This window comes from Carcharhinus amblyrhynchos, chromosome 2, assembly GCF_965287045.1.
Source record: "Carcharhinus amblyrhynchos chromosome 2, sCarAmb.v2.hapA, whole genome shotgun sequence".
Taxonomy (NCBI): domain Eukaryota; kingdom Metazoa; phylum Chordata; class Chondrichthyes; order Carcharhiniformes; family Carcharhinidae; genus Carcharhinus; species Carcharhinus amblyrhynchos.
Window position 1 is genome coordinate 102,386,661 of NC_137325.1, and position 27,526 is coordinate 102,414,186.

The window sequence follows — 27,526 nt, forward strand, 5'->3', positions numbered from 1 at the left end:
TTTCACAACACCAGGTTAAAGTTCAACCAGTTTATTTGATAGTAAACCCACAAGCCTTCAGGTGTTTGCCCCTTCGTCAGGAGAGTGGAGAGTTCTGGTCTCAAAAAAATTTACTAGCAAATAAACTGGTTGGACTTTAACCTGGTGTTGAGAGACTTCTTATTGAGCTGTTCCAGTACAGCTATAATACAGGCACTAATTTGGCAATGTGGACAACATTCCAAGTATGTCCTATACACAAAAGGCAGGACCCAAATCCAGCCCAGCCAATTATCACCCATCAGGCTGCTCTTAATCACCAATAAAGTGATGCCATCAAGCAGCACTTACTCAGCAATAACCACCTCATGGATGTTCAGTTTAGGTTTTGCCAGGGTCACTAGCTCATGGCCTCATTGCAGTCTTAGTCCAAACTTGGACAGAAGAGCTGAACTGAAAAGGTGAAGTGAACGTGACTGTCCTTGACATCAAGACTGCATTTGACTGAATGTGGTGTGAAGGAGTACTAGCAAAACTGGAGTTAGTGAGAATCAGGGGGAAAAACCTCCTCTGGTTAATGTCATACCAGCACAAAGAAAGATGGTTGTGGTTATCAGCAGTCAATCATCTCAGCAGAAAATCATTGCATGAGTTCTTCAGAAGAACGTCCTGGGCCCAACCATCTTCATGACTCCATCAATGACCTGCCCTGTCCCCCCCATCATAAGGTCAGAAGTGGGGTTGTTTGTTAATGATTGCACAATGTTCAGCACATTCACGACGACTCAGATACTAAAACAGTCCATTCCCAAATGCAGCAAGACCTGAATAACATTCAGGCTTGGGATGATAACTGGCAAGTCACGCTCAGGCCACATACATGCCAGACAATGACTGGGTCCAGAGGAGGTTCACAAGAATGATCCCAGAAATGAAGGGTTTGTCATGAGTAGAGAGAAGTCTGGGACTATACTCGAGGGAGTTTAGAAGGATGGTGGAGGGGGGGGGCGGGATGTAATTGAAACTTATGCATTACTGAGAGTCCTAGATAGAGTGGACATGGAGAGAATGTTTCCACCAGTGGGAGAGACTAGAACAAAAGGCACAACCTCAGAAAAGGGACGTTCCTTTAAAACTGAGATGAGGGGGAATTTCTTTGGCCAGAGGGTGGCGAATCTGTGGAACTAGATCACTGAATGTCTTTAAGACAGGGATAGATAGGTTCTTGATCAATAAGGGGATCAAGGGTTACGAGGAGAAGGCAAGAAAGTGGGAATGAGAATCATAAATCAGCCATGATTGAATGGCAGAATAGGCTCACCAAATGACCTAATCTGCCCTCCTCTTGAATTTTACTTCCTGACAAGTCAGAAGTGTGATGGAATACTCTCCACTTGCCTGGATCACTGCAATTGCAAAAACACTCAAGAAGCTTGACACTATCCTGAACAAAGCTGATTGACACCTCATCCACCACCTTCAAGATATTCACTTCCGCCACCAGTGTATAATATCTAAAGGATGCACTGCTGCAACTCATCAAGACTCCTTCAGCAGCACCTTCCAAATCCAGATCCACTATGATCTGGAAGAGCAAGGACAGCAGATGCATGGGAACAACATCACCACATGCAAGTTGCCCTACAAGCCACACACTATCCTGCTTTGAGATATCACCAATCCTCCATTGTTGTTGGGTCAAAATCCTGGAACATCCTCCCTAACTGTACCTACACCACTTGGAATGCCATGTTTAAGGCAGCAGCACACTATTGTATTCTCTAGGACAATCAGATGAGGGCAATAAATGCTGGCCTTTGATGCTCACATCCCATGATTTTTTTTAAAATTTGTTCCATTTATCCATGATCTCTGCACAACTTCTGAAGTTGTAACCTTTATGTCTCTCATCTGCATACTGTTAAGTCAGAACCTGCATATGTTTTGTTAATTTAATTTCCCAGTTATAGTGATAAGTTTCAACATTTACAACCTTATCTACATTGTTCATTGAGCCAACAAAAGCCATGGGAAACAGAAAGTACTCTTAATTTACAAAATCACACAGAACAATGTACAGGGAGGTGTGGACTCAGGGGAGTAAAAAGATGACACAGGGCTCATTTTTGGTAATGTACCAATTATCAGCTCTGACCCACATACATATTTGCATTCACTGAGCCTTTACAAACTCTATGCATAAATCTGTATTTCTTTCCGTACAATTTTCACTTTATTTGGGTGTGCGTTTCTATTTGTTTGGTATTGCCTGTTGACCTACTCAACCCTTTTTTGGAAAGCAACCTATTTAAATGTTGAACATGTCCCAGCCTAGATTTCTGCAAGTGGAACTTTCCAGCTGTTCACACCAGTGGGATTTTCGGACCTGATGACGCACCCCCACCATGTATTTTCTGGCAGCAAGAGATGCATTCAATGGGAAACCACGTTGACAATGGTGGCACCAGAAGATCCTGCTAGTAGCTAACGGTGGGCCACCTCCAAAAATCCTACCCTTCATTTCGGTCTTGCTGGGTTCTACTTTTCCTATTGTAACTAAAAGATCTCCTGCTCTGATATATCCTCCCTTCCACACTTACCTCGCCTTGCCTAAAGCTTCCATCCTCAACTAAATCCTAATCCTGTTTGCAGCATAATGTGTAGGTGAGGGGGTCACTTGCCCAACTGTAACTCAAATTCTGTAACCATAGCTATGCACTCTGACTGTCCAACACCAAATTATGAATGCCCAAAGATTTCTCCAAATTTAACAATCTCCTTTAACAACACCTTCCAAACATGAGATCCTCTACCACCAGCCTGGCTTGAATTATATCACTGTTCACTCACTGTCAGTCACAATCCTGAAATTCCTTTCCTAACAGCGCTGTGGGCCTAATTACTTTATGTAGACTGCAGTTGTTCAAGAATCGTTGAACCCCTACAGTGCAGGAGGCCATTCGTCCCATCTAGACTGCACCAAACACAATCCCACCCAGGCCTTATTCCCATAACTCCACATATTTATCCTGCTAGCCCCTCTGACATTAAAAGGGGGAAATCTGCCATGGCCAATCCACCTAACTTGCGCATGTTTGGACTGTAGGAAGAAACCGGAGCACTCAGGAAACTCATGCAGACACGGAGAGAATGAGCAAAATCTATACAGGCAGTGGCCCAAGCTGGAAATCAAACCTGGGTCCCTGGTGCTGTAAGGCAACAGTCCTAACCACTGTGCCAACATGCTGCTCACCATCACCTTTGCGGGAGCAATTAGGGTAGGATAATAAATGCTTGCCTAAACAGTGATGCCCACTTCTTCTGAAAGAATAAAAGAAAATGAACAATAATGTGGTAAGGGTGTTCTAATTCCCAGTACTGAAAGACCTCAAGATAACATAGGTTTGATTCCTGTTCATTTAGTTGGCACTCTAGCAGAAATATTAAAATGCTACTAAATTTGACACTGGCAAGTTGTCAAAATTAAACCCCATCAGAGAGGCCCAAAGTAACTGAATACTTCAAGGCAGGAGGAGACAAAAGACAGAAAGTTGGAACAAAAATCATATAACTACATCAAATATTTCATTCATCAAATTCAAACACCAAGGTACAACCTGATCAGATAATTGTGCAGTGAGTGATCACAGATCCGTCTGCATTGTACCCCAATGTCTTGGTGATTTGAGTTAATCAATTTGGCTTTATTGTTCACTAGTTGTTTGGACAAATTGAGCCTCAAGTTAAGACTTGTAGGGGTCTTATTCAGCTTTATCCTTGGTTGGTACCAATTAATCAAATACTCTCAGCAGGGACTAAAACTGGTCTATAGACCATGACTTCTATCACTTGATTTCTCAGTGGACAATTCTGCTCATTTTCAATGCCAGTATGAGAATTTTGTCACATGTGCAGACTAAGAACTTGGCACTGTGTAAGGAAAGTAATTAAACGTTCCCCAAATCTGGGTTTCTTTTTAATGGGCTCAAGCAGCCAAGGATTGTAAGGAGGCCACATATCATATCACAAAATGAGAAGATTGGAAAACCAGGGATCATAAACCAAACTATGCACCATAAATGTAAGCTAGTTACTAATAAATGCAATGGAGAATTCAGCAAAGATATCTTTACCTAGAAAGTAGTTGGAATGTGGCATTTGCGGAAGTGAACAGAGTGGATGCATTTACAGGAAAGTTAGTTAAGTACAAGAGGAGAAAGAAATAGATGAAAATGTTGATAGAGTTAGGTGCAGGAAAATGGGAGGGAGGCTCATGTGCAGCATGAACTCTGGTATAGATTAAGTGGGCTGAATGGACTTTTTTTATTACAACATTCCATGCAATTCTAAATAAATAATCAGTAAAATGGTCAAAATTTTTAAAAAGTGTCAAACTTTTAAATCTTATTTTGCCTTTGTCTTTTTCTCTCTTCCCTTATTTTAGTTGATTTGACATTGAGCTCATTCACTAATTCCCCCTCCTTACAGTCCTTCCAGTTCATTTCTTAATCCTTTATTTCCAAGTTACACTGGTTATCCAGTTATTCAACTGGCTCCCAGCTGTCCTCTTGGCCTTGACACATTATCATCAGCTCACACTTCTAGTGACTTTATAGGTGAAATTGTTTTTTGGGGATTCTGAATGTAGGAATAAGTCTAACTATCCGGCATGCTGTGAGATGACCTGCTCCTGCAAATGCTGGGCTATTATTTAATCAGGGGTAAACAGTACATGACTCAGTGCTCCCACCAGGTTAAAAAGCACTTGAATAGTGCACCTGTATTTAAAATGAATCCATTCTCATGACTCAACAGTAGGAATTAAGTATAACTGTGAAGGTCTGTTTTAATAGCAGCAGTTAGAAGGTCAAGTACAATATGCTAAGATCTATGGAAGCATGGATGCTATCTGAAGGAAAGCAGGAATTAATCAACTATTACAGATTAGTCCAGGAGCTTGGAAATAGTGCCATGAAAATGTTAAGTTTTGCTGGTAGGCCCACCCATCTATAACTGTTCTGTGTATATGGAATATGCTCTATATCCTACTCCCAGAATGTCACTAATTAGTTTTGCTATAAACTGCAAGAAACATTAGGTACTAGAATGACCCTTACCTTTCATTATCCCTCCACCCTGCAAGGCAACATCCCAGCTTCCACATAGCATGTCTCAGATCAGGAACTGAGGGGAGTGAAAAATAATTTGGTTTCTAAAATTCTGCAAATTAAACACACTTGAGAACTGCATCCTTGCTAAAATCTTTAGTCACAGTCTGAGTCAAAACATTTAATTTGTGAGCTGACTACCTCATCTGTTACTCTCACTTCCTATGCCTCTTAGCTTTGAGAGGGGGTCATCTGGACTCGAAATGTCAGCTCTTTTCCCTCCTTACAGATGCTGCCAGACCTGCTGAGATTTTCTAAAGTTTTCTCTTTTGACCTCATCTGTGCTGTTAATTCAAGTTAGAAAGATTTTGAACACCTTACACTGGTAAGGTGTTCAAAATCGGAACACCGAAAAAAAAATCTTTCACATTTCAAATCACAGAATCCCAACAGTGCAGAAGGTGGCCATTCGGCCCATCAAGCCTGCACCTACAATCCTACCCAGGCCCTAACCTCATAACCACATGTATTTATCTTGCTAATTCTCCTGACTTTAATGGCCATGCTAAATTTGACCAATCAACCTAACCCACACATCTTTGGACTGTGGGAGGAAACCCACACAGATACAGGGAGAACATGCAAACTCCATACATGTTGCATACACATATTTCAAAGTTTACCGGTGAGGCATCATGCTCTCTCATCCCTGGGACAAAAAAAGTACGATAAAGCCGATTGTGTTGCCCCTTGTCCAGTTACATTACTCTCAGCTCCACATCAAGAGACCCTGCAGGAAATCTAAAACTTTAGAGTTTGGGCTTATACTCGCTGGAGTTTAGAAGGATGAGAGGAGATTGATTTAAGTATACAAAATTTTTTTAAAAGGATTGATAAAGTAAATGTAGGCCAAATGTTTCCTCTTATGGGGCAATCTCAAATAAGGGGTCACAGTTATAGGTGGCGAGATGGTAGATTTAAAACTGAGATGAGGAGGAACTACATCTCGCAGAGGGTAGTTAGTTTGTGGAATGCACTGCCCCATAGTGCAGAGGAGTCGGAATCGTTGAATGGTTTCAAGGAGGAGATTGACATATTTCTAATTAAAAAGGGATAAGGGGAACAGATGGGGAAGTAGATGAGAGACAAGGGAGAGATCAGCCATGATCTGATTGAATGGTGGTACAGGCTCGAACAGCAGAATTTGCCTACTTCTGCTGCTAATTCCTATGTAGCAATGTTACTAAAAGGAAGGCCTAATTAAGGAAAATAAGGCACAAACCCTCAGATATGCTTACAGCAAAATGGACAAAGACAAGCTCAAACAGTAAATGCTTCACACATTCCTTTCCATGCTGTCTGATGGATACTGGAGGAAGCAGTCTAACTGGAATTCAGGCTTGATTTAATTAAAGTTATGTTTTGCTCCATCCTACACTATCATGTTTGTAATAGGTTTTTAAAAAATGACCTGGCAGGAAAATTACAAGGCACATCTTGCCAAATGTACAGCCCAAGCCCATGCTGAGATGAAAATAAGCACAAAATTTTGGGCTAGCAAATGAGTTTGGAGACACTGGAGATTAAATCCAGAAGAACATAACCAGGTATCGAGCAGAGATTAAAAACAAAAAGAAAAAGCTGGAAATGCTCAGCACATCAGGCAATGTTCGTGGAGAGAAACAGAGTTAAACAAGTGGAATTCTCTCATCTTTAGACTAGATACCATGGTGGGAATGGGAATGTGGAATGTTTCCCACTGTGGAGGCCAATGGGAAAACAATTCTCCAGGTTCCAAATGCATTAATTATGTTACTGATCGTGTCACGCCAGATTCAGAGGCAGGGCAGGCCTGGATGGGATATAGTCCTCCATTTTGTCTGGGTGCTATATTGACAAGGCATCCAACATCTCTGACCCAGTATTGAAGAAAGAAGGTGGCCCTCCTGAAAATGAAAATAAACCTCTGGGAGCACTGAGTCCAGAAGACATATAGAACATAGAACAGAGACCATTACAGCGCAGAACAGGCCCTTCGGCCCACGATGTTGCGCCGACCAGTTAAAAAAAAACAATGACCCACTAACCTAAACCAATCCCTTTTCGTCCATAAACCTGTCCACAGACCTCTTAAACGCCCCCAAACTAGGCGCATTTACAACTGCAGCAGGCAGGGCATTCCAATCCCTCACCACCCTCTGGGTAAAGAACCTACCCCTGACATCTGTCCTATAACTACCCCCCCTTAGTTTAAAGCCATGCCCCCTCGTGCTAGATTTTTCCATCAGAGGAAAAAGGCTATCACTATCCACCCTATCTAAACCTCTAATCATCTTATATGTTTCAATAAGATCCCCTCTTAGCCGCCTTCTTTCCAGCGAAAACAACCCCAAATCCCTCAGCCTCTCCTCATAGGATCTCCCCTCCATACCAGGCAACATCCTGGTAAACCTCCTCTGCACCCTCTCCAAAGCCTCCACATCCTTCCTGTAATGTGGGGACCAGAACTGCACACAGTACTCCAAGTGCGGCCGCACCAGAGTTGTGTACAGTTGCAACATAACGCTACGACTCCTAAATTCAATCCCCCTACCAATAAACGCCAAGACACTGTATGCCTTCTTAACAACCTTATCTACTTGATTCCCAACTTTCAGGGATCTATGTACACATACACCTAGATCCCTCTGCTCCTCCACATTATTCAAAGTCTTCCCGTTAGCCCTATACTCAACACATCTGTTATTCCTACCAAAGTGAATTACCTCACATTTCTCTGCATTAAACTCCATCCGCCACCTCTCGGCCCAGCTCTGCAACCTGTCTAAGTCTTCCTGCAAACTATGACACCCTTCCTCACTATCTACCACACCTCCGACTTTGGTGTCATCAGCAAATTTACTGATCCACCCAACTATACCCTCATCCAGATCATTAAAAAATCACAAACAGCAGTGGCCCCAACACTGAGGCACACCACTTGTAACCGAACTCCATGATGAATATTTACCGTCAACCACTACCCTCTGTCTCCTATCCGCTAGCCAATTCCTAATCCAGTTCCCTAGGTCACCCCCAATCCCATACATCCGCATTTTGTGCAGAAGCCCACCATGGTGAACCTTATCAAACGCCTTACTAAAATCCATATACACCACGTCCACTGCCTTACCCCCATCCACCTCTTTGGTCACTTTCTCAAAAAACTCAATAAGGTCAGTAAGGCACGACCTACCCGCCACAAAACCATGCTGACTATCTCCAATCAACTCATTACTCTCCAAATAACTATAAATCCTATCCCTAATAATTTTTTCCAAAACCTTGCCCACAACAGAAGTGAGACTCACCAGTCTATAATTCCCGGGGAAGTCTCTGTTCCCCTTCTTAAACAATGGGACAACATTCGCTAACCTCCAATCATCTGGTACTATACCAGAGGCCAACGACAACCTGAAGATCAGAGCCAGAGGCTCTGCAATCACTTCTCTTGCCTCCCAGAGAATCCTGGGGTAAATCCCATCCGGACCAGGGGACTTATCTATTTTCAGACCCTCCAGAATATCCAGCACATCCTCCTTATCAACTGTAACACTGTCAATTCTACTCCCCTGCAACCCAGTGTCCTCCTCAGCTATATCCATGTCCCCCTGCGTGAACACCGAAGAGAAATATTGGTTCAATGCTTCACCAATCTCCTCCGGTTCCACACATAACTTCCCTCTGCCGTCTATAACTGGCCCTAACCAACCTTCTGTTCTTGACATACCTATAGAACGCCTTAGGATTCTCCTTAACCCTATCAGCCAAAGTCTTCTCATGTCCTCTTTTAGCCCTTCTTAGCTCGCTCTTCAACTCCCTCCTAGCCAATCTAAAGCTCTCTAGTGCACTATCCGAGCGCTCACGTCTCATCCGAACATAAGCCTCCTTTTTCTTTTTAACCAACGAATCAACTTGACAATCTCCTGACAATGAAGATGGATCACCAGGAATATTCTGAGGCTAGAAGATGGACCCTCTCCAGGGCACCAAATCTGGAAGGTCCACCTGTAGATACACCCTCCCACCCACTGCTGTGGTGTTCCAAAGTCCAGGGTTGCAGGGGCAAAGTCCATTCTGAACTCCAGGGGCAGCCCCAGACATTTTTCAGGCGAGTTCCAATATCTGCACATTAAGTATAGTTTAAGGATAATTTATCTATTGTCACAAATAGGCTTACATTAACACTGCAATGAAGTTACTGTGAAAACGTGCAGATTCTGCACTGAAAGTGACTCAAGCCAGAAAATTGAACTCAAGTGCCTTGCACTGTGAGGCAGCAGTGTTAACCACTGTGCCGCCCATTACGCTCGTTTCACGCTGATGGGTCTTCCTGTCGACATCACAGAGATCTGTCAAGGAAAGGTGTAATGAGGCTTTCATCCATATCCCCTTAACAGAATGATGTTAATACTAGCCTCTGGTGGATTTTCCAGTCCACCAACAGCAGAAGAACCCACTATAAAGTCCCACTGGTTTAAAACCAATTTCTGGGCCTCCCGCTGCATTCTCCCACCATGCCCACCTACTGGCAGGGGGCTTAGGAGAATTCTACCCAACGTTTCAGATTGAGATCACCCAGAATCGGCACTGCTGAGCATTTCCAGCATTCTTTGTTTTTATTTCAGATTTCCGCAGTATTTTGCTTTTGTGCTATGTAGCCATAAAGATATTTCATACGTGTGCGCGTGTGCTCGCCACATTGTGTGGATTAGAAACACTGTGGACATTTAGCAGAGTTGCATCTGGAGGGTGGTAACTGGCAGCAGGGTCATTGCATTGGAAGGTGGGAAAGGAAGGAAAATATTTAAAAACACAAGCAAGGTTCCCATAGTTATTCTGTACATGAGGCTGGAAAGTGAATAAGTGGACGTCACTTTCAGCTGCCATGCCCTACATGCAACACACAGCATAGAAATAGGTCATTTAGCCCAATGTTCTATGCTGGTGTTTTTGTTCCACATGAGACTCAGCACACACCTCTTTATTTAATCCTAACAGCATAACCGTTTGTAATGAAACTATTTTGTCAATACTCCAATTTAGAAAATATGCACTTGCATAAAAAGGTGTTGGGGAGACATAGGATTCTCAGGGGACTGACAAGGTAGATGCTGAGAGCTTGTTTCCCTTGTGGGAAAGGTTTTGATAAGTACGATGTGTGACTGACGCAAACAATGTGCAGAATGCACACAGTGAAAGTCAGGATTGCACAGGGAATATGATAGAACAGACCATTAGGTTGCTGCCTGGATTGTTCTAGAGGAGCCCTACAGTATACAGAAGAGCAAGATTTGGGGTGCTCTGCGACAAACTGCATAACCTCACCATCACAAGGGAAAAACCCTTACCACCAACTATACAGCAAGTAGCAAGAGCGCAAGGAGGAGGAAATCTGAACAGGCCCATTATTCTCGAGCTGTCCTTAAATGACTCATCCAAAATGTGGTTCCAGTAACTGCAACCCCAATTTCTTTTTTTTTAAAAAAAAAATTCATTCATGGAACACGGGCACCGCTGGCTGGCCAGCATTTATTGCCAGCCCTAGTTGCCCTTATTCAGAAGGCAGTTGAGAGTCAATCACATTTTGCTGCTGCTCTGGAGTCACATGTAGGCCAGGCCAGGTAAGGATGGCAGATTGCCTTCCCTAAAAGGGACATTAGTGAACCAGATGGGTGCTTACAACAATTGACAATGGTTTCATGGTCATCAGTAGATTTTTAACTCCAGATATTTTTTATTGAATTCAGATTCCACCATCTGCTGTAGCAGGATTCAAACCCAGATCCCCAGAACATTAGATGAGTTTCTGGATTAATAGTCTAGCAATGATACCAGTGGGCCATCACCGCTCCATTGACAATCAGTCCTAAGGCTTACCTTCTCTGTCACTGATGTTTATAGTCTCGACTCAACCAAAATGCTAATTTTTTTTAAAACCAAAGTTTGGAAATGAAACCATGCCATGTTACATACAAAAAAAAACAATGAATCAATCTTGTACAACTTTGGTACCAGACTTCAATATGCCTTTGCCTGTCCTGGTGCTCCTACACTGCGCAACTCCAGTGATTGCAGCATGGCTGCATTACTGAACTACAGTGGGGGAAGCTGAAAGTAACCAGAGCAGCTCAGGGTCTAGAAAGCAAGAGAATGTAGAAGCAACATTAGCTTGTAAGTCTGAAGACTGTGGGATGAGGAGAAAATTGGATGCAAGGAAGAACTGGTGTGAGAATACCATCATAGATGGGTTCAGTCTCTCCACTGGCAATGAACTCAAAAATGGCATCCCAATATTGGCAACACTGTCTTCTCCACTGGAGTTAGGACAACCCAATGTGCCAATCCCTCCCCCAGTAGCTCCTGTTAGTGATTGTAGTATACCACCTAGACCTACAAGACAGGAGGACATAAGTGTATACAAATGTGTTTGGCTAATGCAGCTGTCCTGGTTGTACAGCTGGCTGTCTGTTTAAGCTGTGAGATGTGAGTGCAAGGTTTGTAGCTAGAACTAGTATAAAGGGTGAACTGGTCACTGTGAAACCTGATTAATAAATATTGTTGGCAGATGAGAGAGAGGTTAATTTGAGCAGTGGCACAGTTAGTGATGCACTATTGAATATGGCATTTGATGATACATGAGTGGTCAGGGTCAGTGAATGAGAGGTTATTGAACTTCTCATGGCACTGCATCCATATTACTAGGGCTAGGTTATCAGCATTAGTCTCCATTCTCCTTTAAGTGCACATTCAGAGGGCTTCCTCCTCCACTGAATACAGGACATTTTTCCTCTTTTCCACAAAGGCCTTCAGTGCTGAATCCAAAAACCTCAGAACACTTTCTCTCGTGTTGTACCATTACTTAAATTTTCTAGGTCAGATCCTCTGCAAACACAACTGCCAGCACCTGTTGCAGGCATAATACATGTTACCTTTAGTTAGGCTAGTTTTAGTTAATGCAGAATAGCTTTGTGGTCCAGTTGAAGGATGAATTTACTGATATTTCTTTCAAATTCTACTTTGGAGACACCAAATGCTAATTGGTTGATCATTATGCAGGGTATCTCCATCAAGCATTATCCCAAGCTTCCTGTTATCTTTCACTTTCATTCTCCATCTTGCTGACCATGCAACTTCTCTGTCCTCTTGTCTCCTGCATTGTTTCAATGAAGCTCAATATAAACTCAAGAAATGGTACCACATCTTTTGATTAGGCACTTGACAGCCTTGCAGACTCAAAGTTTAAAGTTTATTTATTTAGTCACAAGTCGGTTTACATTAACACTGCAATGAAGTTATTGTGAAAATTCCATAGTTGCCACACTCCGGCACCTGTTTGGGTACACAGAGGGAGAATTTAGCATGGACAATCCACCTAACCAGCAAGTCTTTCGGACTGTGAGAGGAAACCGGAGCACCCAGAAGAAATCCACGCAGATACACGGACAACATGCAGACACCACACAAAATGACTCAAGCCAGGAATTGGACCTAGGTCCCTGGTGCTGTGAGGCAACAGTGCTGTACCGCCCATCGAGCTTTTTCATTCTCTTTGCTGCTTTTGGCTTTTTTTTGTGTTCCAGGCAGTAGTTGTTTAGGGTTCTGCCATTCACACTTTCATTTTTTTTTGTCTCATTACTTCCTTTTGCTTTTTCACCATCATCCTTTTTAATGTTTAATCTCTTCAGCTCTGCAGCCTATCAGCAGTGGGGAAGAAGTCAATACAGGTGCTTGGAGAAGTTTGAGTTGATTAAAGAGACAGCACAGATTTGTTAAAAAGCAGATTGTGTCTGACTAGTCTAGTTGCATTTGTTGACGAAATAACAGAAGGTTAACAAAGGGAATGCAATGGATGTTATCTATATGGATTTTAAGAAAGTGTTGACAAAGTATCACAGAAAATGCTGGTTAACAAAACTGAGGTTCATGGAATAGGAGGGTCTGTGTCTGTATGGATAAAAATTGGCTTAAGGGCAGAAAGCAGGAAGTCATATTAAACAGTTATTTTTCAGAGTGAAGGATGATGACAGACAGTGATGTTTGCTAAAGGTCAGTGCAAGGACACCAAGTTATTTTCATGTTGGAATAGAGTAAAATTTCAGCCAATGATGCCAAAGCTAGCAGAATGGGCAGTAAAGTGGCAGATGGAAATGGAGACAGAAGCGAGAGGTGAAGCATTTTGGTAGAAGGGAGAGGGAATCTGTACTGAAAGGCAAAGTTGAAAGTGTGCAGGAACAGAGGATGCCTGCACATAATATCTCTGAAGGTGGCAGGAAGTATTGAGAATACTTATCAAAGCATATGGAATCTTCATAAAGAGATATTGGGTACAAATACAGGAAAGTTATGCTGAATTTTTATAAAGGTCTGGTTAGGCCACAATGAGAATACCGCATCCAGTTCTGATCACCACATTAAGAAGGATGTGAAGGACTTAGAGGCTTCAGGGACAAAAGATTTTAGCCACAAGGTTACATTGGAGATGCTGCGTTTGTTCTTCTTGGAACAAAGTAAATTGAGGGGAGATTTTATGGAGCTGTACAATTTTATGGCAGGTTGGGATAAGGTAGACAAAGCTGATTAGCAGTTGGTATAATGACTACAGGACGTAGATTTAAGGTTTTGGACAGGAGGTACAGATGGGATGTGAAGAAATTATTAATGCAGTGAGCAGTAATGACTTGGAGCTCGCTGCATATGAAGGTGGTAGAAGCAGAGAGAGGGGATAAAACTTGCAGGGCTACAGGGATAGAGTGGGGATTGAGCCTGACTGGCTCAGTTCCACAGAGGACAGGGAACGGACTCAATGGGCTGAATTGGTTCAGTATCATAATGACCCAACCAAATGTTCAGCAGCCAATGACAATTGAGCCAATGATAGTGTCCAAGAGTCTTCTGAGGCTGAGACAATTACCTTGTCAAGTGTTAACAGATAACTTTGAATTTCCAGTGATCAACTTAAAGGAATGGAATGACAAGATTTCAAGTTTTACTATACATGGACAAACCATTACACAATATGTGCAGTTTCTGTGTTCTTAAATCTCTGCAGGTTCCTTCTTTTCGGCAGGTAGCCAATAGAGAAAAATCCTTTTCCCTCTATCACAACAAGTCTGTGATAATAAGAACATTTGCTTCTTCGATTTCAGGTGTTAAGCCTAATATGTGCATTTCCCCAAGGACCTGGATCCACCCCTGGTGTCCATGATAACCAAGTCAGACAGGCTTGCAGTTGGATAGAACTCATAACATAAGAAATAGGAGCAGGAGTAGGCCATCTAGCCCCTCGAGCCTGACCTGCCATTCAATATGATCATGGCTGATCTGATAATGGTTCAATTTCACTTACCCACCTACTCCCCATAATCCTTAATTCCCTTATTGGTCAGAAATCTATCTACCTGTGACTTAAACACATTTAACGAGGTAGCCTCCACTGTTTCACATGGGCAAAGAATTCCAAAGATTCACTACCCTCTGGGAAAAGAAGTTCCTCCTCAACTCTGTTATAAATTGACTCCCCCTTATTTTGAGGCTGTGTCCTCTAGTTCTTGTTTCCTTTTTAAGTGGAAATAATCTCTCTCCTAATCTGTCTAGCCCCTTCATTATCTTATATGTCTCTATAAGATCTCCCCTCAGCCTTCTAAACTCCGAGTACAGGCCCAATCTACTCAATAACTGACTCATAGCAGATCACATGACTCTGTTCACTATTTCAATCTACCTTAAAAAAAGAGATGATCCAAAATATAATCGCCTTATAAAGCTTCATAATCATAACCAAAGTTTGATTCCAGCTACTTGAAGTACTATCTTTTAACCCCCATTGACTCAGTTTTCCTGGGATTCTTTGCACCGTATTGGTCAAATACTGCCTTTATTTCTCACAGGCATTCAGCTCCTGTCCATTCCTGAATTAAGGCTGTGACAAGGGCTGAAGTCGAGTGATTCTGACAAAACTAGAACTGAGCACTTGGGACTGTGCCAGCAATGGTGTAAAATGTCACTTAAATTTGCATTTCTTTGCATATACCTAAGCCAGTTGGAAAATTAACATAAAAGTGAACAACAAAAAAAAGCAAACCATGATTCTCAGAATTCCAAATAAAACATGACTGCTGTGCTGTAAAACTTGGAAACAATTACCCTGTGCCCTACTTGTTATACAAGGATATTAAATTGTGGTTGGCATTTATACATTGCAGCTGATAATCAACCTCATGAATTTTGGTCAGATTTTATATATATAGAACTAGATATTGCCAGTCTCCAGAGAGTGGTTGCAAGGCACAAGGCCTCAAAATTGCAGCAAAAGGTGTTGGAAAGGGACTTCAACTCCTTCCTGCTGCGTGAGATACGATCAACAGTAAGAATTTCAATGGCATTCCACCCCACTCTCAACCTGACCCACCAGATAAACAACCAACTAAGCAAATTAAGTGGCTCTTCCCAGCCCTGCCAGCATCATGTTGGCATCGAGACAGGCAGCCTTATATGGGGAGACCACCAGATGTCATGGCAGCTGGGGTTGGGTGGAGTGAGTGAGGTGGAGAACACATCCGTTAGGAGGTGCTGCATGGGTGCAAACTGGTTCCTGGACAGCAATGGCCCCCCTTGCAACTTTGACACCATTAATGGAGAGAACTCCTCCCTTCACAGATCACCAGAGGCCATACCTTTCCTTTGAAGATGTTTCAACGTGGAGGCACCCATTTTTTCTTCCTGCAGCCTCAGCAGTCGATGCATCGATTGGTGATGAGGCTGCCAAACTGTCAGTCCTCTGATAGGGTTGGCAAGGCTGGGAAGTGGGCTGCTCTTCCCAGTTGGGTGGCAATTGAGAACGTAGATGACCTCTTTATTGGCCAATACCAATGTCACCCAAGGTCTTGCATCCCACTTTTGATGAAACTTCCTACCCTTTGATAAAATTCTAGCTGCAATGCCACTAATTGTAGCACCCATGGGTTGAAGAGCATTCTAATTTCTTTTATAAAAACCTCTCACCCAAGACATCTGATTTAGCCACACTATAAAGCTATTGCTTACACATTAAATCGGGCACATTACAGTCCTTTGTTTCATAAGTGACGCATTGTTTATGATGCATTCCAAACGTGAAGATTAACTCTTATCTGAATAAGCATGCTCATCAGGGATATGTTTTCTGATAATCATTAATCTTAAAAGAATTGAAGTGTACATTAGGTGATACTGTCTACTTCATACCTTATGAAGCCTTCCTTAATTACTGCACAGCCCAGAACTATATCATACCCTTAGAACAAAGAAGCTTTAAAGAGTTAATTTTCAAAGGTATTTGAATAATATTTGGAAATTTAAAATTGCCTGGTGTGTGGGAAAGGGGAGAAAAGGAAGTATTTTTAAAAAGAGCCTCGATACTGCTGAAAAAAGAGACATGTTACTGAAGCTTTTCATTTTGCACTCATCAGGACAAATGTAAAAATACCATATTTCAAACAATCACAACATGCGTCCTGATGAGCGAGGGACAAAAAAAACTTCAGTGCTATATCTCTCTCTTTTCAGCCATATTTTAAATGCGGTGGGCCCCCTTTTCAGAATCTGTGCTCTTTGCCTGACATTTCTGTGCACTTCACCAAGTTTCCACTTCCTTTAAGCTTACTGTAAATTTCTGAAACATTCTTCAAACTTAGTATACATCAGCTTTTTATTTCCCCTTCTCTATATTTATTCTTTTTCTCTCCTTTACCTGACACCAGAAATACAAGTAAAATCTGATCCAGTTATCAGTAACTCTCCGATCCATTACCTATAGCCATTCATGTGTGAAGTTGGTAAATGAGCACTGATGGCCTATTCCACTATAGGAACCATCTCAATAAGTCTCAACTCTATCATTAAAATTTTACATACATAGATAGTGATCAAGGGCATGGACCTTACTTAAGTCCCCCCCCCCCCCCGCAACACTAGGCCAAGGTACTGATGCCAAAATTAGTGTTCTAATCCTGTGTCAGCTAACTGGGATGTAGGAGAGAAACCAGAGGGACAGGTTTACACGGCAACAGTCTCACATAATACAGTGGATTTAACTCCTGAGCTTGGGACATGATACCAGAATGGTTATATTACTGAGCAAGTAATCCAGAATCCTGCACTAGTAATCTGGAAGCACGAGTTCAAACCCCAATACAACAGCTGAGCAATTTTTATTTAGGTAGTTGAATAAATCTGGAGTAAAAAGCTAACAGGTAAAAGTCACAGTTGTCCCAGATGATCACAGGCGCTCACCCTTTTGAGCGGGAGAGCTGACTGATGATGATTTAACCTGAGGATCACTACACCTCAGGTGAGAAGCAAGTTTGAGAAGATAGGGCCATCATTAATAACCTCAGCTAGTACACTGAGCAACAGTAATGGTGGCCATCTAACAACCTGATGGTCACGAAATCCCATTTGGTTCACGTCCTTCAGGGAGAGAAATCTGCCACTGTTACTGACCTGATCCCTCTGTCATTTCAGACCACAGTCATGTGAGTGATACAAAATCAGAAAATGCTGGAGACACACAGTAGGTCTAACAGCATCTGTGGAGAGAGAATAGAGCCAGGGCTCTGATGAAGGGTCATCCAGACTCAAAACGTTGGCTCTATTCTCTTTCCACTGATGTCAGACCTGCCGAGTTTCTCTAGCATTCTCTTTTCTGTTTCAGATTCCAGCATCTGCATTATTTTGCCTTTATTGTAGCGTGATTGACATTGACAGCCCTCTGAAATGACCCAACAAGCCACTTGGTTGTATAGGGATGAGCAATAAAGACTGGCCTTGCCAACCCACATCCTGTCAAAACCCACTCTACGACTAGGGAGTTCCTTTTGCAGTGTTTGTTCATGGTGCTTCAAGCTTATGGAAATTTCCTATCCAAACGAATGTTATGAATTAATCCAGTGTAGTTAATCATATCTTTTCAACTATCAAAAGGCCATTAATTTGTGAAGACTTCTGCTAGCATAACTTGGGATTTGCAAACTCTGCATAATTAACTTGCAACTTGGCTTGTTAGTTAAGACCTTATTTTTCAACAGAGGGGTTAATTTTCAATGGTTCTTTCTCCTCTTCTCATGCTACAGTGCAAGTTTCTTGATTCTAACAGCAAGAGCTGAAAATACAATCCAATAACACACACATCTTTACAATGGAAGATCAAAATCAGACCCCATTATTGCAAAGTATCCCCAAGATCCTAGGACATTAGAGTGAGTGAAAAAAAATTGTTGTATCTTAATTACGCCAATCTGCTCTTTGCAAGATAAATGTAGAGATAAATAGAAAAAAAAATACAAAACCTTAGACAGGCAAAGGAGTGATTTTATTCTCCTAGTTGCTGTGGTTGATCAAAATCTTACACCTTAGTGCTGCTTTTCCTGGTGACTTTTTCCTTCTCTAAATTTGGTGAAATATAGTCCAAATTGCTGACGGAAACATGTAATTCATCCCTCCCACTAGTATGTTGTGGCTGAAACCATCACAACACTTAAGATTTGATTGGAAAAGGTGAGTAAAGGAAAGGGGGATAGAAGGGCAGAAACAAGTCAAGTGTGCTCATTTAGCTGAAGAGCCATTCTAAGAACTTCTCTTAAAGATGTTATTCCTTTCTCAGAGTTATAAAGGCAATGTGCAGAGTGGCCAGGGAGAGCCCTTAATCCATCATTTTACTTGCTGAAAAACCAATTCAAATTGAATCCAATTCATGGTGGCCATAAAAGAGACAAACTGGATCTAAGCTGACAAGAACAGGTATTACACTTGATCTTAATCCTGTGCTTGCTCTTAGCCGGATGACCAAGAATCATTCTATGAATCATAGAATCCCTACATGCAGGGAGAGGCCCTTTGCCCATTAAGTCTGCATCAATCTCACCATGGCCCTTAGCCCCATAATCCCTCATATTTACCCTGCTAGTCCCCCTGACGCTAAGGGGCAACTTACCACACCCAATCAACCTAACCCACACATCTTTGGACTGTGGGAGGAAACCCAGGTCACTCAAGGCCAAAACTGAATCTGGGTCCCTGGTGCTGTGCGCCAGTTGAACATGGAGTGATTGGGCCAAAATGGCTGTCATACCAAGGTATTACTAAGCGTGGGTATGTGTCACCACTGTAAGGAGGCTGTAATTACAAGTTTACATCACCAACTCCATTGGACATGTAGACATAGAATCATAGAACCCTACAGTGCAGAAAGAGGCCTTTCAGCCCATCGAGTCTGCACTGACCGCAATCCCACCCAGGCCCTACCCCCATATCCCTGTATATTATACCCACTAATCCCTCTAACCTACACATCCCTGGACAATAAGGGGCAATTTCTTAACTTGGCCAATCAACCTAACCCAAACATCTTTGGACTGTGGGAGGAAACCAGAGCACCCAGAGGAAACCCATACAGACACGAGGAGAATGTGTAAACTCCACACAGACAGTAACCCGAGCCAGGAATCAAACCCAGGACCCTGGAGCTGTGAAGCAGCAGTGCTAAAGAATTGCCAATAAAAGTATAAGGCAGGTATGGTCTAAAATGCGGGGCGGGGGGCTATGGCTGCAGGGCTCTGATCCATTTATCCCTGACCCTAGTCCATTTTAAGATGTCTCCATTCATAAGAACATATCACTGTGGATACCATATTAACAAACCTGCCCAGACAAAATAAAGCCCTTTTTTCCCCCATTCAGGATCAGTCCCAACAGTCCTAAGGAAAACAGAGGATAAGTTTCGTCCACCCTCCCGTTACGAAGCAATTTCTTACAGAGGAAACACAGAGTAAATTCTTTTCGAATCAGTCTGTTGACAGTCACTTACAATCTCCGCGATCATAAGGAGTCCCGGGAGGGTCTTAAGGAAAGCCCTGTCGTAGCCCCTCACCGTCGAGCTGAAAGAGGCGGTGTAAGTGCTGCTCGTTGTGCTAATGGTCCTCGGGCGATCTTCCATCTTTGATCCGAACGATAAGTTTGGGAAACTTTGCCAGAGTGAGTGATTGGGAATGAGCCGAATCCCGGGCGGTGAGAGTCAGAGCTCTGATCTGTCCATGCTCCTGAGCTGCAGAGGCTGAGTGCCGGGGACAATGCAGCAGAGCTCACAACCAGCACACTGCACTCCCTCAGGTGACTATGACTAAGACAGGTAACTTCAGCAAAGCTCCCTCTCTGCCCAATAAATGTCAGCACACATCCTTCTAAAAGCTACAAAATGGAAACACCACTGATTAGCTCTTAAAGGGACAGTCCACTGAAATCCTGTTCAGTTTTTTTTGCACTCTATATGCATTTCTGTATTGTTTCCATTCATCCAAAATCTAGCAGTGGTCATTTTATTGTGTTTTGGATTTTTCATGATGTACATAACTTTCCGGCCATGTTCTAAGATTATGTCTCTGTTTCTCAGAGAAAAATCCCCATTTTGATGCAGCAAAGTGAAGACTAGAATTGGAACTTGCATTTTATGAAATTAAACTTTGCAGTTTGTCATCGTTTGAAAGTTTTCATTTAATCAACTGTGTGCATGACACATATACAAACTTATCTCAATGCTTAAAAATAACCAAATTACTGAGAAACCCATGCAATCCTTTTGCCCATAAGGACTGCACATTCCCCTGGAGACCCTTCCCTAACAACATTGTGGGAGTACCTACAACACATAGACTTCAGCAGTTCAAGAAGACAGCTCGTCACCATCTTCTCAAGAGCAATTAGGGCCTTGTTAGCCAAGTCCAAATCCCTTGAATGATTTTTAAAAACATCTTTTCTCCTAGGGATGTAGTCCACAAGATTCAGCCTTGTAAGAGTTGAGGCTTGGACTTACTGAGCTGTTTTTAGGAGTGCTACAACAACAATGACCTATGATACATAGCAACTTTAACATTTTAAAATGCTAGGACAGTAATGGACGTTATGTAGCTAAAATCATGTAGTTTATTTGTAAACTACTTTCAGCTACCAACTGGGATCACTCTACCTCATACATGACTGGAATGATTGGTCACATGATGTGGCTCAAACCTGGAGTAATTATGCTGTGTGTAGCTCAGCTATTGTTCTTGTTAATCCTCAAACTGGGTCAACTGACGCCATGGACAAAGACAGTCAAATTCTTGAATTAGTGTACAATGAATCTCCTTTATTGGTCTCTACCAAATGACTACAGAAGTATCAAACTCTACTACACAAATTTTGGTACACAAGGTATACCACGACTTTCAAGTGCCTTCAATAAACCTGGTCAACTATTAAGTATCTTGGAATACTGCTGACCAGTCTCGTTTAGGTATGAGATTACCAAAGGTCAATTTGGTTCTAATTTCTCATCACCTTGGATTCATCTCAGACCCCAAGTGATCCCATTGTCCTCTCTGTTCTTAAAGCATTGACAAAATACAACAGCAAATGTAGACTCACCAAATCACCCTCATTATTTTTGAACAATCAATCACCTGCCTATTTAAGACTTGAGGACTTATCTGATGATTTAATTCACTGCTCTGTTTTGTATCAGCCAAGATAAATATATGGTTTGTGATAATCCAAAGATTCTACAGACTTAAAGCAAACCCTCAATTTTTTTTCAGATTAGAGGTTGGCTTTCTGGGTGTAATAAACTATTTATGGCAGGTCACTTTCAGTCAAAATGATCAGCTTGAATTCCATTCTACAACTTATCATAGTTAAAGTTTAAACACCTATTTGAATACTGAAATCTGACTAAAAGATGTTGGATAACTAATTATGAGGGACAGGAACTCAGTTGAAAATAGCTGCTGATGTCCACAATTCATTGTATAAGTGCAGGTTGTCATTGTCTTTACATGATTTCCGTGCACACGTATGGAAGCAGGATTTACTGGCCGGTGATCAGGCACAGGATTTATGATTGAAATTCTTCTTTGCCAGACCAGGGATCCCCAAAACTAGAGGCACTCCAGTTAGAATCATAGAATCCCTATAGTGCAGAAGGACGCCATTTGGCCCATTGAGTCTGTACTGAAAGAGCATCCCACCCAGACCCGATCCCCATAACCCCGTCTATTTACTCTGCTAATTCTCCTAATTTACACATCTTAGGATACTAAGGAACAATTTAACAAGGCCAATCCATCTAACCGGCACATGTTTGGACTGTGGATTGCTTTTACCATTAGCAAATAATTTGACACAGACCCTCAGTGAAAACTGTGGGTTTATTGCGTGGTTTGGTTCTGTGCCACAACTATGGTGCACTTATGGTGCTTCAGAAGGTTAGGGGGCATGGAGTTGGGGGTAAGGTGTTAGCGTGGATAGAGGATTGGTTGTCTAATAGGAGGCAGAGAGTTGGTATCAATGGGTGCTATTCTGATTGGCAGTTGGTGACTAGTGGAGTGCTGCAGGGATCGGTGCTGGGGCCTCAGCTATTTACCATTTATACAGATGATCTGGAGGATGGGGGCTGAGTGTAGGGTGACGAAATTTGCTGATGACACGAAGATGAGTGGAAAAGCAAAGTGTGCGAAGGGTGTGGAAAGTCTGCAGAGGGATCTGGATCGGCTGAGCAAGTGGGCGAGGACCTGGCAGATGGAGTACAATGTTAGCAAGTGTGAGGTTATCCACTTTGGCAGGAATAATAGTAGGAGGGATTACTATTTACAGGGCAAAAAGCTGCAGCATGCTACAGTGCAGAGGGACCTGGGGGTCCTTGTGCATGAGTTGCAAAAACCCAGTCTGCAGGTGCAGCAGGTGATCAAGAAGGCGAATGGGATGCTGGCATTTGTAGCAACGGGGATAGAATATAAAAGCAGGGAGGTCTTGCTGCAACTGTACAAGGCACTGGTGAGGCCGCAGCTGGATGAGGTACTGTGTGCAGTTTTGATCACCGCACTTGTGCAAGGATATTTTGGCCTTGGAGGGAGTGCAGAGGAGGTTCACTAGGCTGATACCGGAGATGAGGGGGTTAGACTATGAAGAGAGACTGAATAGACTGGGTCTGTACTCATTGGAGTTTAGAAGGATGGGGGAGGATCTTATAGAGACGTATAAGATAATGAAGGGGATGGATAGGGTAGAGGTAGAGAGATTCTTCCCGCTCAGAAAGGACAGCAGGACTAGAGGGCACAGCCTCAAGATAAGGGGGGGGGGGGGGTGCAGTTTAGAACGGAGTTGAGGAGGAACTTCTTCACTCAAAGGGTGGTGAATCTCTGGAATTCTCTGCCCGTTGAAGTGGTGGAGGCTACCTTGCTAAATATATTTAAGTCACGGGTAGATAGGTTTTGACAGACAAGGGAATTAAGGGTTATGAGGAGAAAGCGGGAAAGTGGAACTGATCCACTTCAGATCAGTCATGATCTTATTGAATGGCGGGGCAGGCTCGAAGGGCTAGATGGCCTTCTCCTGCTCCTATTTCTTATGTTCTTACGTTCTTATCCTCGGAACCAGTACCTGACGTATTAAAATTTGTGTAGTAGAGTTTGATACTTTGGTGGAAGTTTAGCACAGTACAATAAAAGAGATTTGTTGTACAATAATTCAAGAGTTTGAGTGTCTTTATCAGTTGACCCAGTTCGAGGAGTAACAAGAACACTAGCTGAGCTACATATAGCAGGAAGATCCCAGATTTGATCCCACAATTGGGTCCAGTACCCGTGGATTGAGGAGATGTAAAAATGAACAGTGTTCCCATTATTATTCAGTGACTGCTGCTGAAAGTGCCTGTGTATAGACATTGGGAGAGCATAGGGTCAAGGTGAGCTGTGATAGTCCCCAAGTTCAAAAAGCTTGCTGACAGCGTCAAAATTCACATGATTAATTGCTGATATGGTGACATACTGGGTACTGCCTGTCCCCAATGGAATGATAACCTAGCAACCATCCAAAGGGATTTTCCATGGAATTTTCCTTTAAAGACGCAAGTTCTAACATTAAAAATCAGGCCACTCTTCTCCTGTTCTCAGTGGGCTTTCTAATCTATTAATAGTGTCTATGCAGTACCTGTTTGATGTGTTCATTTCCCTGATACTGAACTGAAATCTTTTAAATTCTGAATAAGGATTTAATAACATCTCTCTTTTACGTTATTGGAATAAACCTCAATTACCATTCAATTCTTGTGATGCATTTGTATCAGCTTTTTAAGTTTGTGCACTTTGTCAATCATCCTGATTCATTAATAATCTTTAGAGTTGGGTATAATAAATTAGAGGTCATGAAGGAAGGGCAGGGGTCAATTTAAACAATGGATTCCATTGATGGCGGTACATTGAAACCTGAATTAAAAGAACGTGTCATTCTTTGACAGATCAGCATCAGCTGTAACTTAAATCCATCAGGAGGAATCAAATACATAGACTGCCCATGCCTCAGTGAGCTTATCAGCCTAAGGAATACAGCCCTTGAACCTGCCAGGTTCTGCTATCAGTTGTGCTTAATTCAGATTAAGTTAAAGTTTATTTATTAGTGTCTTAAGTAGGCTTATATTAACACTGCAATGAAGTTACTGTGAAAATCCCCTAGTCGCCGCACTCCAGCACCTGTTTGATACACTGAGGGAGAATTTGGCATGGCCAGCACACCTAACCAGCACATCTTTTGGACTCTGGGAGAAAACCAGAACACCCGGAGGAAACCCTCGCAGACACGGGGAGAACGTGCAGACTCCACGCAGACAGTGACCCAAGCCAGGAATCGAACCCAGGTCCCTCACTGATTTTAACGAGTGAATTTTGGACTTCCACAATTGGTCACGCTGCCCTTGGGCTAAGGAGAGAAAAAGCAATCAGGATTCTCATTCCTGGTTATTAACTACTAGTTCTGACTGGAACTGATCATGTGGCCACCTGAGAATGAGTGGCTGAACTGTGATGATCTTCCTGTGGTCCAATGTTTCTATAGATATAGCTCTTGGATCTAAATGGAAAGGGGGAAACTGGATATTGAATTGATGATCAGCCGTGATCAAAATAAATGGTGGGGCAGGTTCAAAGAGCCGAATAGCCTACTCTTGCTTCTATTTTTTATGTTTCTATGTTAATAGTCTATCATCATTCAGTTACAGTTCACCTATTGATAAAGGCACCTTGTCAATTAATTTGCAATAATGGAACTGGATCTGTGTAAGCAATCAGTGAGGAGAGAGGGGATTGGGATGAGGGCAAGACACGGAAGGATAATGAAATTATAAGCATGATTCAGCTTTGTCATTTCATTAGAGATCTAGAGATAAAACAAACTTCAGTCTTCCTAAATCAAAACTGGAAACCTGCTATTCAGATTTAGACATCTGCAGGAACTTCAAATGCCAGGTATTACCAAGAAAAGTCTCTTTTTGTAAAGGATTGCAAATTACTGAACAGTGACTTAAAGGGCTGCAGCAAGACTCCAATTTTAGATTCTTCAGTTGAGATACTAAGCAAAGATCCTAAGTAAAGCTGAGCAGGCCAAGTGTTTCAGGCAAAGAGGAGGAAATGATTCCAAACCAAATGGTTGGCCACACTGAGAAGCTTGCAAAGTTTACCATTAATATCCAGAAGTTACCAAGTGTCGCTTTGCTCCCCGTCACCTTTACTTCAATAGTCATAGTTTGACATGTACAGACCCCACTAAAATCTGTCATCAGTCTCATAATGTCTAAATGTGACTGCATTGCAAGGGCAGCAGAAGATACTGCCATTGTTTCATTGTAACTCACAACATGTATTCCTGCCTATCTTTGTGGCATCTGCTAATTTTGGTACCATGCCTTTGCTCCCCTCATCTAATGTGATGTAAATTGTAAAAGGATGATATCCCAGCACAAACCCCTGAAGGACTCTGCTCGTCATTTGCTCCCAGTCAGGAAAAGATCCATTTATGCATACAACCAGTTTTCAGCCAGCCAACCAATCACTATCCATGCTAATATGAAGAGGATAAGAGGATAAGAAATAGGAGCAGGAGTAGGCCATCCAGCCCTTCGAGCCTGCCCCGCCATTCAATAAGATCATGGCTGATCTGTCGCTGCTCAGTTCCACTTTCCCGCCCTCTCCCCATAACCCTTAATCCCCTCTCCTATCAAAAACCCATCAACCCGCGTCTTAAATATATTTAGCGAGGCAGCCTCCACCACTTCAACGGGCAGAGAATTCCAGAGATTCACCACCCTTTGAGTGAAGAAGTTCCTCCTCAACTCCGTTCTAAACCGCCCCCCTTTTATCTTGAGGCTGTGCCCCCTAGTCCTACTGTCTTTTTTGAGCGGGAAGAGTCTCTCCACCTCTATCCTATCCATCCCATTCATCATCTTATACGTCTCAATGAGATCTCCCCTCATTCTTCTAAACTCTAATGAGTACAAGCCCAGTTTATTCAGCCTCTCCTCATAGCTCAACCCCCTCAACTCCGGTATCAGCCTAGTAAACCTCCTCTGCACTCCCTCCAAGGCCAAAATATCTTTGCGCAGGTGCGGCGCCCAAAAATGCACACAGTACTCCAGCTGCGGCCTCACCAATGCCCTATACAGCTGCAGCAAGACCTCCCTACTTTTATATTCAATCCCCCTCGCTATGAAGCCCAGCATCCCATTCGCCTTCCTGACCACCTGCTGCACCTGCAAGCTGGGTTTTTGCGACTCATGCACAAGGACCCCGAGGTCCCTCTGCACTGTCGCCTGCTGCAGTTTTTAGCCTCGTAAGTAATAGTCCTTCCTACCATTTTTCCTACCAAAGTGGACCACCTCACACTTGCCAACATTAAATTCCATTTGCCATTTCCTGGCCCATTCGCCCAGCCTATCTAGATCCTTCTGCAGACTCTCCACACCCTCCGCACAATTTACCGTTCCCCCAATCTTGGTGTCATCAGCAAATTTCGACACTCTACACTCGGTTCCCTCCTCCAGATCATCTATATAAATGGTAAAAAGCTGAGGTCCTAGCACCGACCCCTGGGGCACTCCACTAGTCACCATCCTCCAATCCGAATAGCACCCGTTGACCCCCACTCTCTGCCTCCTATTTGACAACCAATCCTCTATCCACGCTAACACCCTACCCCCAACTCCATGTCCCTTGACCTTCTGCAATAACCTCTTGTGAGGCACTTTGTCAAACGCTTTCTGAAAATCTAGAAAGACCACATCCACCGGCTCTCCTCTATCCAACGCCCTAGACACATCCTCATAGAACTCCAGTAAATTTGTCAGACACGACTTTCCTTTAATGAAACCGTGCTGCGTCTGCTCTATCAAGCAATTCCCTTCAAGATGCCTCGCAATGTCACCCTCTACACCCTTTAACCACTGCCCATGTTATTCTTTCAAAAAAATTCCAATAAACTGGTTAAACATGATTTTCCTTTCACAAAACCAAGTTGACTCTTCCCAGTTTACTTTGAATTTTTCCAAGTGTCCAGCTGTAGCC

At 42.7% G+C, this 27,526-nt stretch overlaps 1 protein-coding gene across 3 annotated transcripts in view; it reads right to left on the reverse strand.

The window, feature by feature from the left end:
- The window catches only part of cmtm8b (CKLF-like MARVEL transmembrane domain containing 8b), a 55,110-nt gene extending 34,851 nt beyond the window's left edge, over window positions 1-20,259 (reverse strand). For 2 of the 3 annotated variants that reach the window (XM_080210023.1, XM_080210032.1), the window contains exon 1: window positions 19,972-20,259. In XM_080210023.1, the coding sequence (XP_080066149.1) occupies window positions 19,972-20,100 (129 nt within the window). In that variant the 5' untranslated portion in view covers window positions 20,101-20,259. The remainder of the gene's footprint in view (window positions 1-19,971) is intronic. The other variant, XM_080210040.1, reaches the window with a different exon arrangement.
- Between the last annotated feature and the right edge of the window lie 7,267 nt (window positions 20,260-27,526).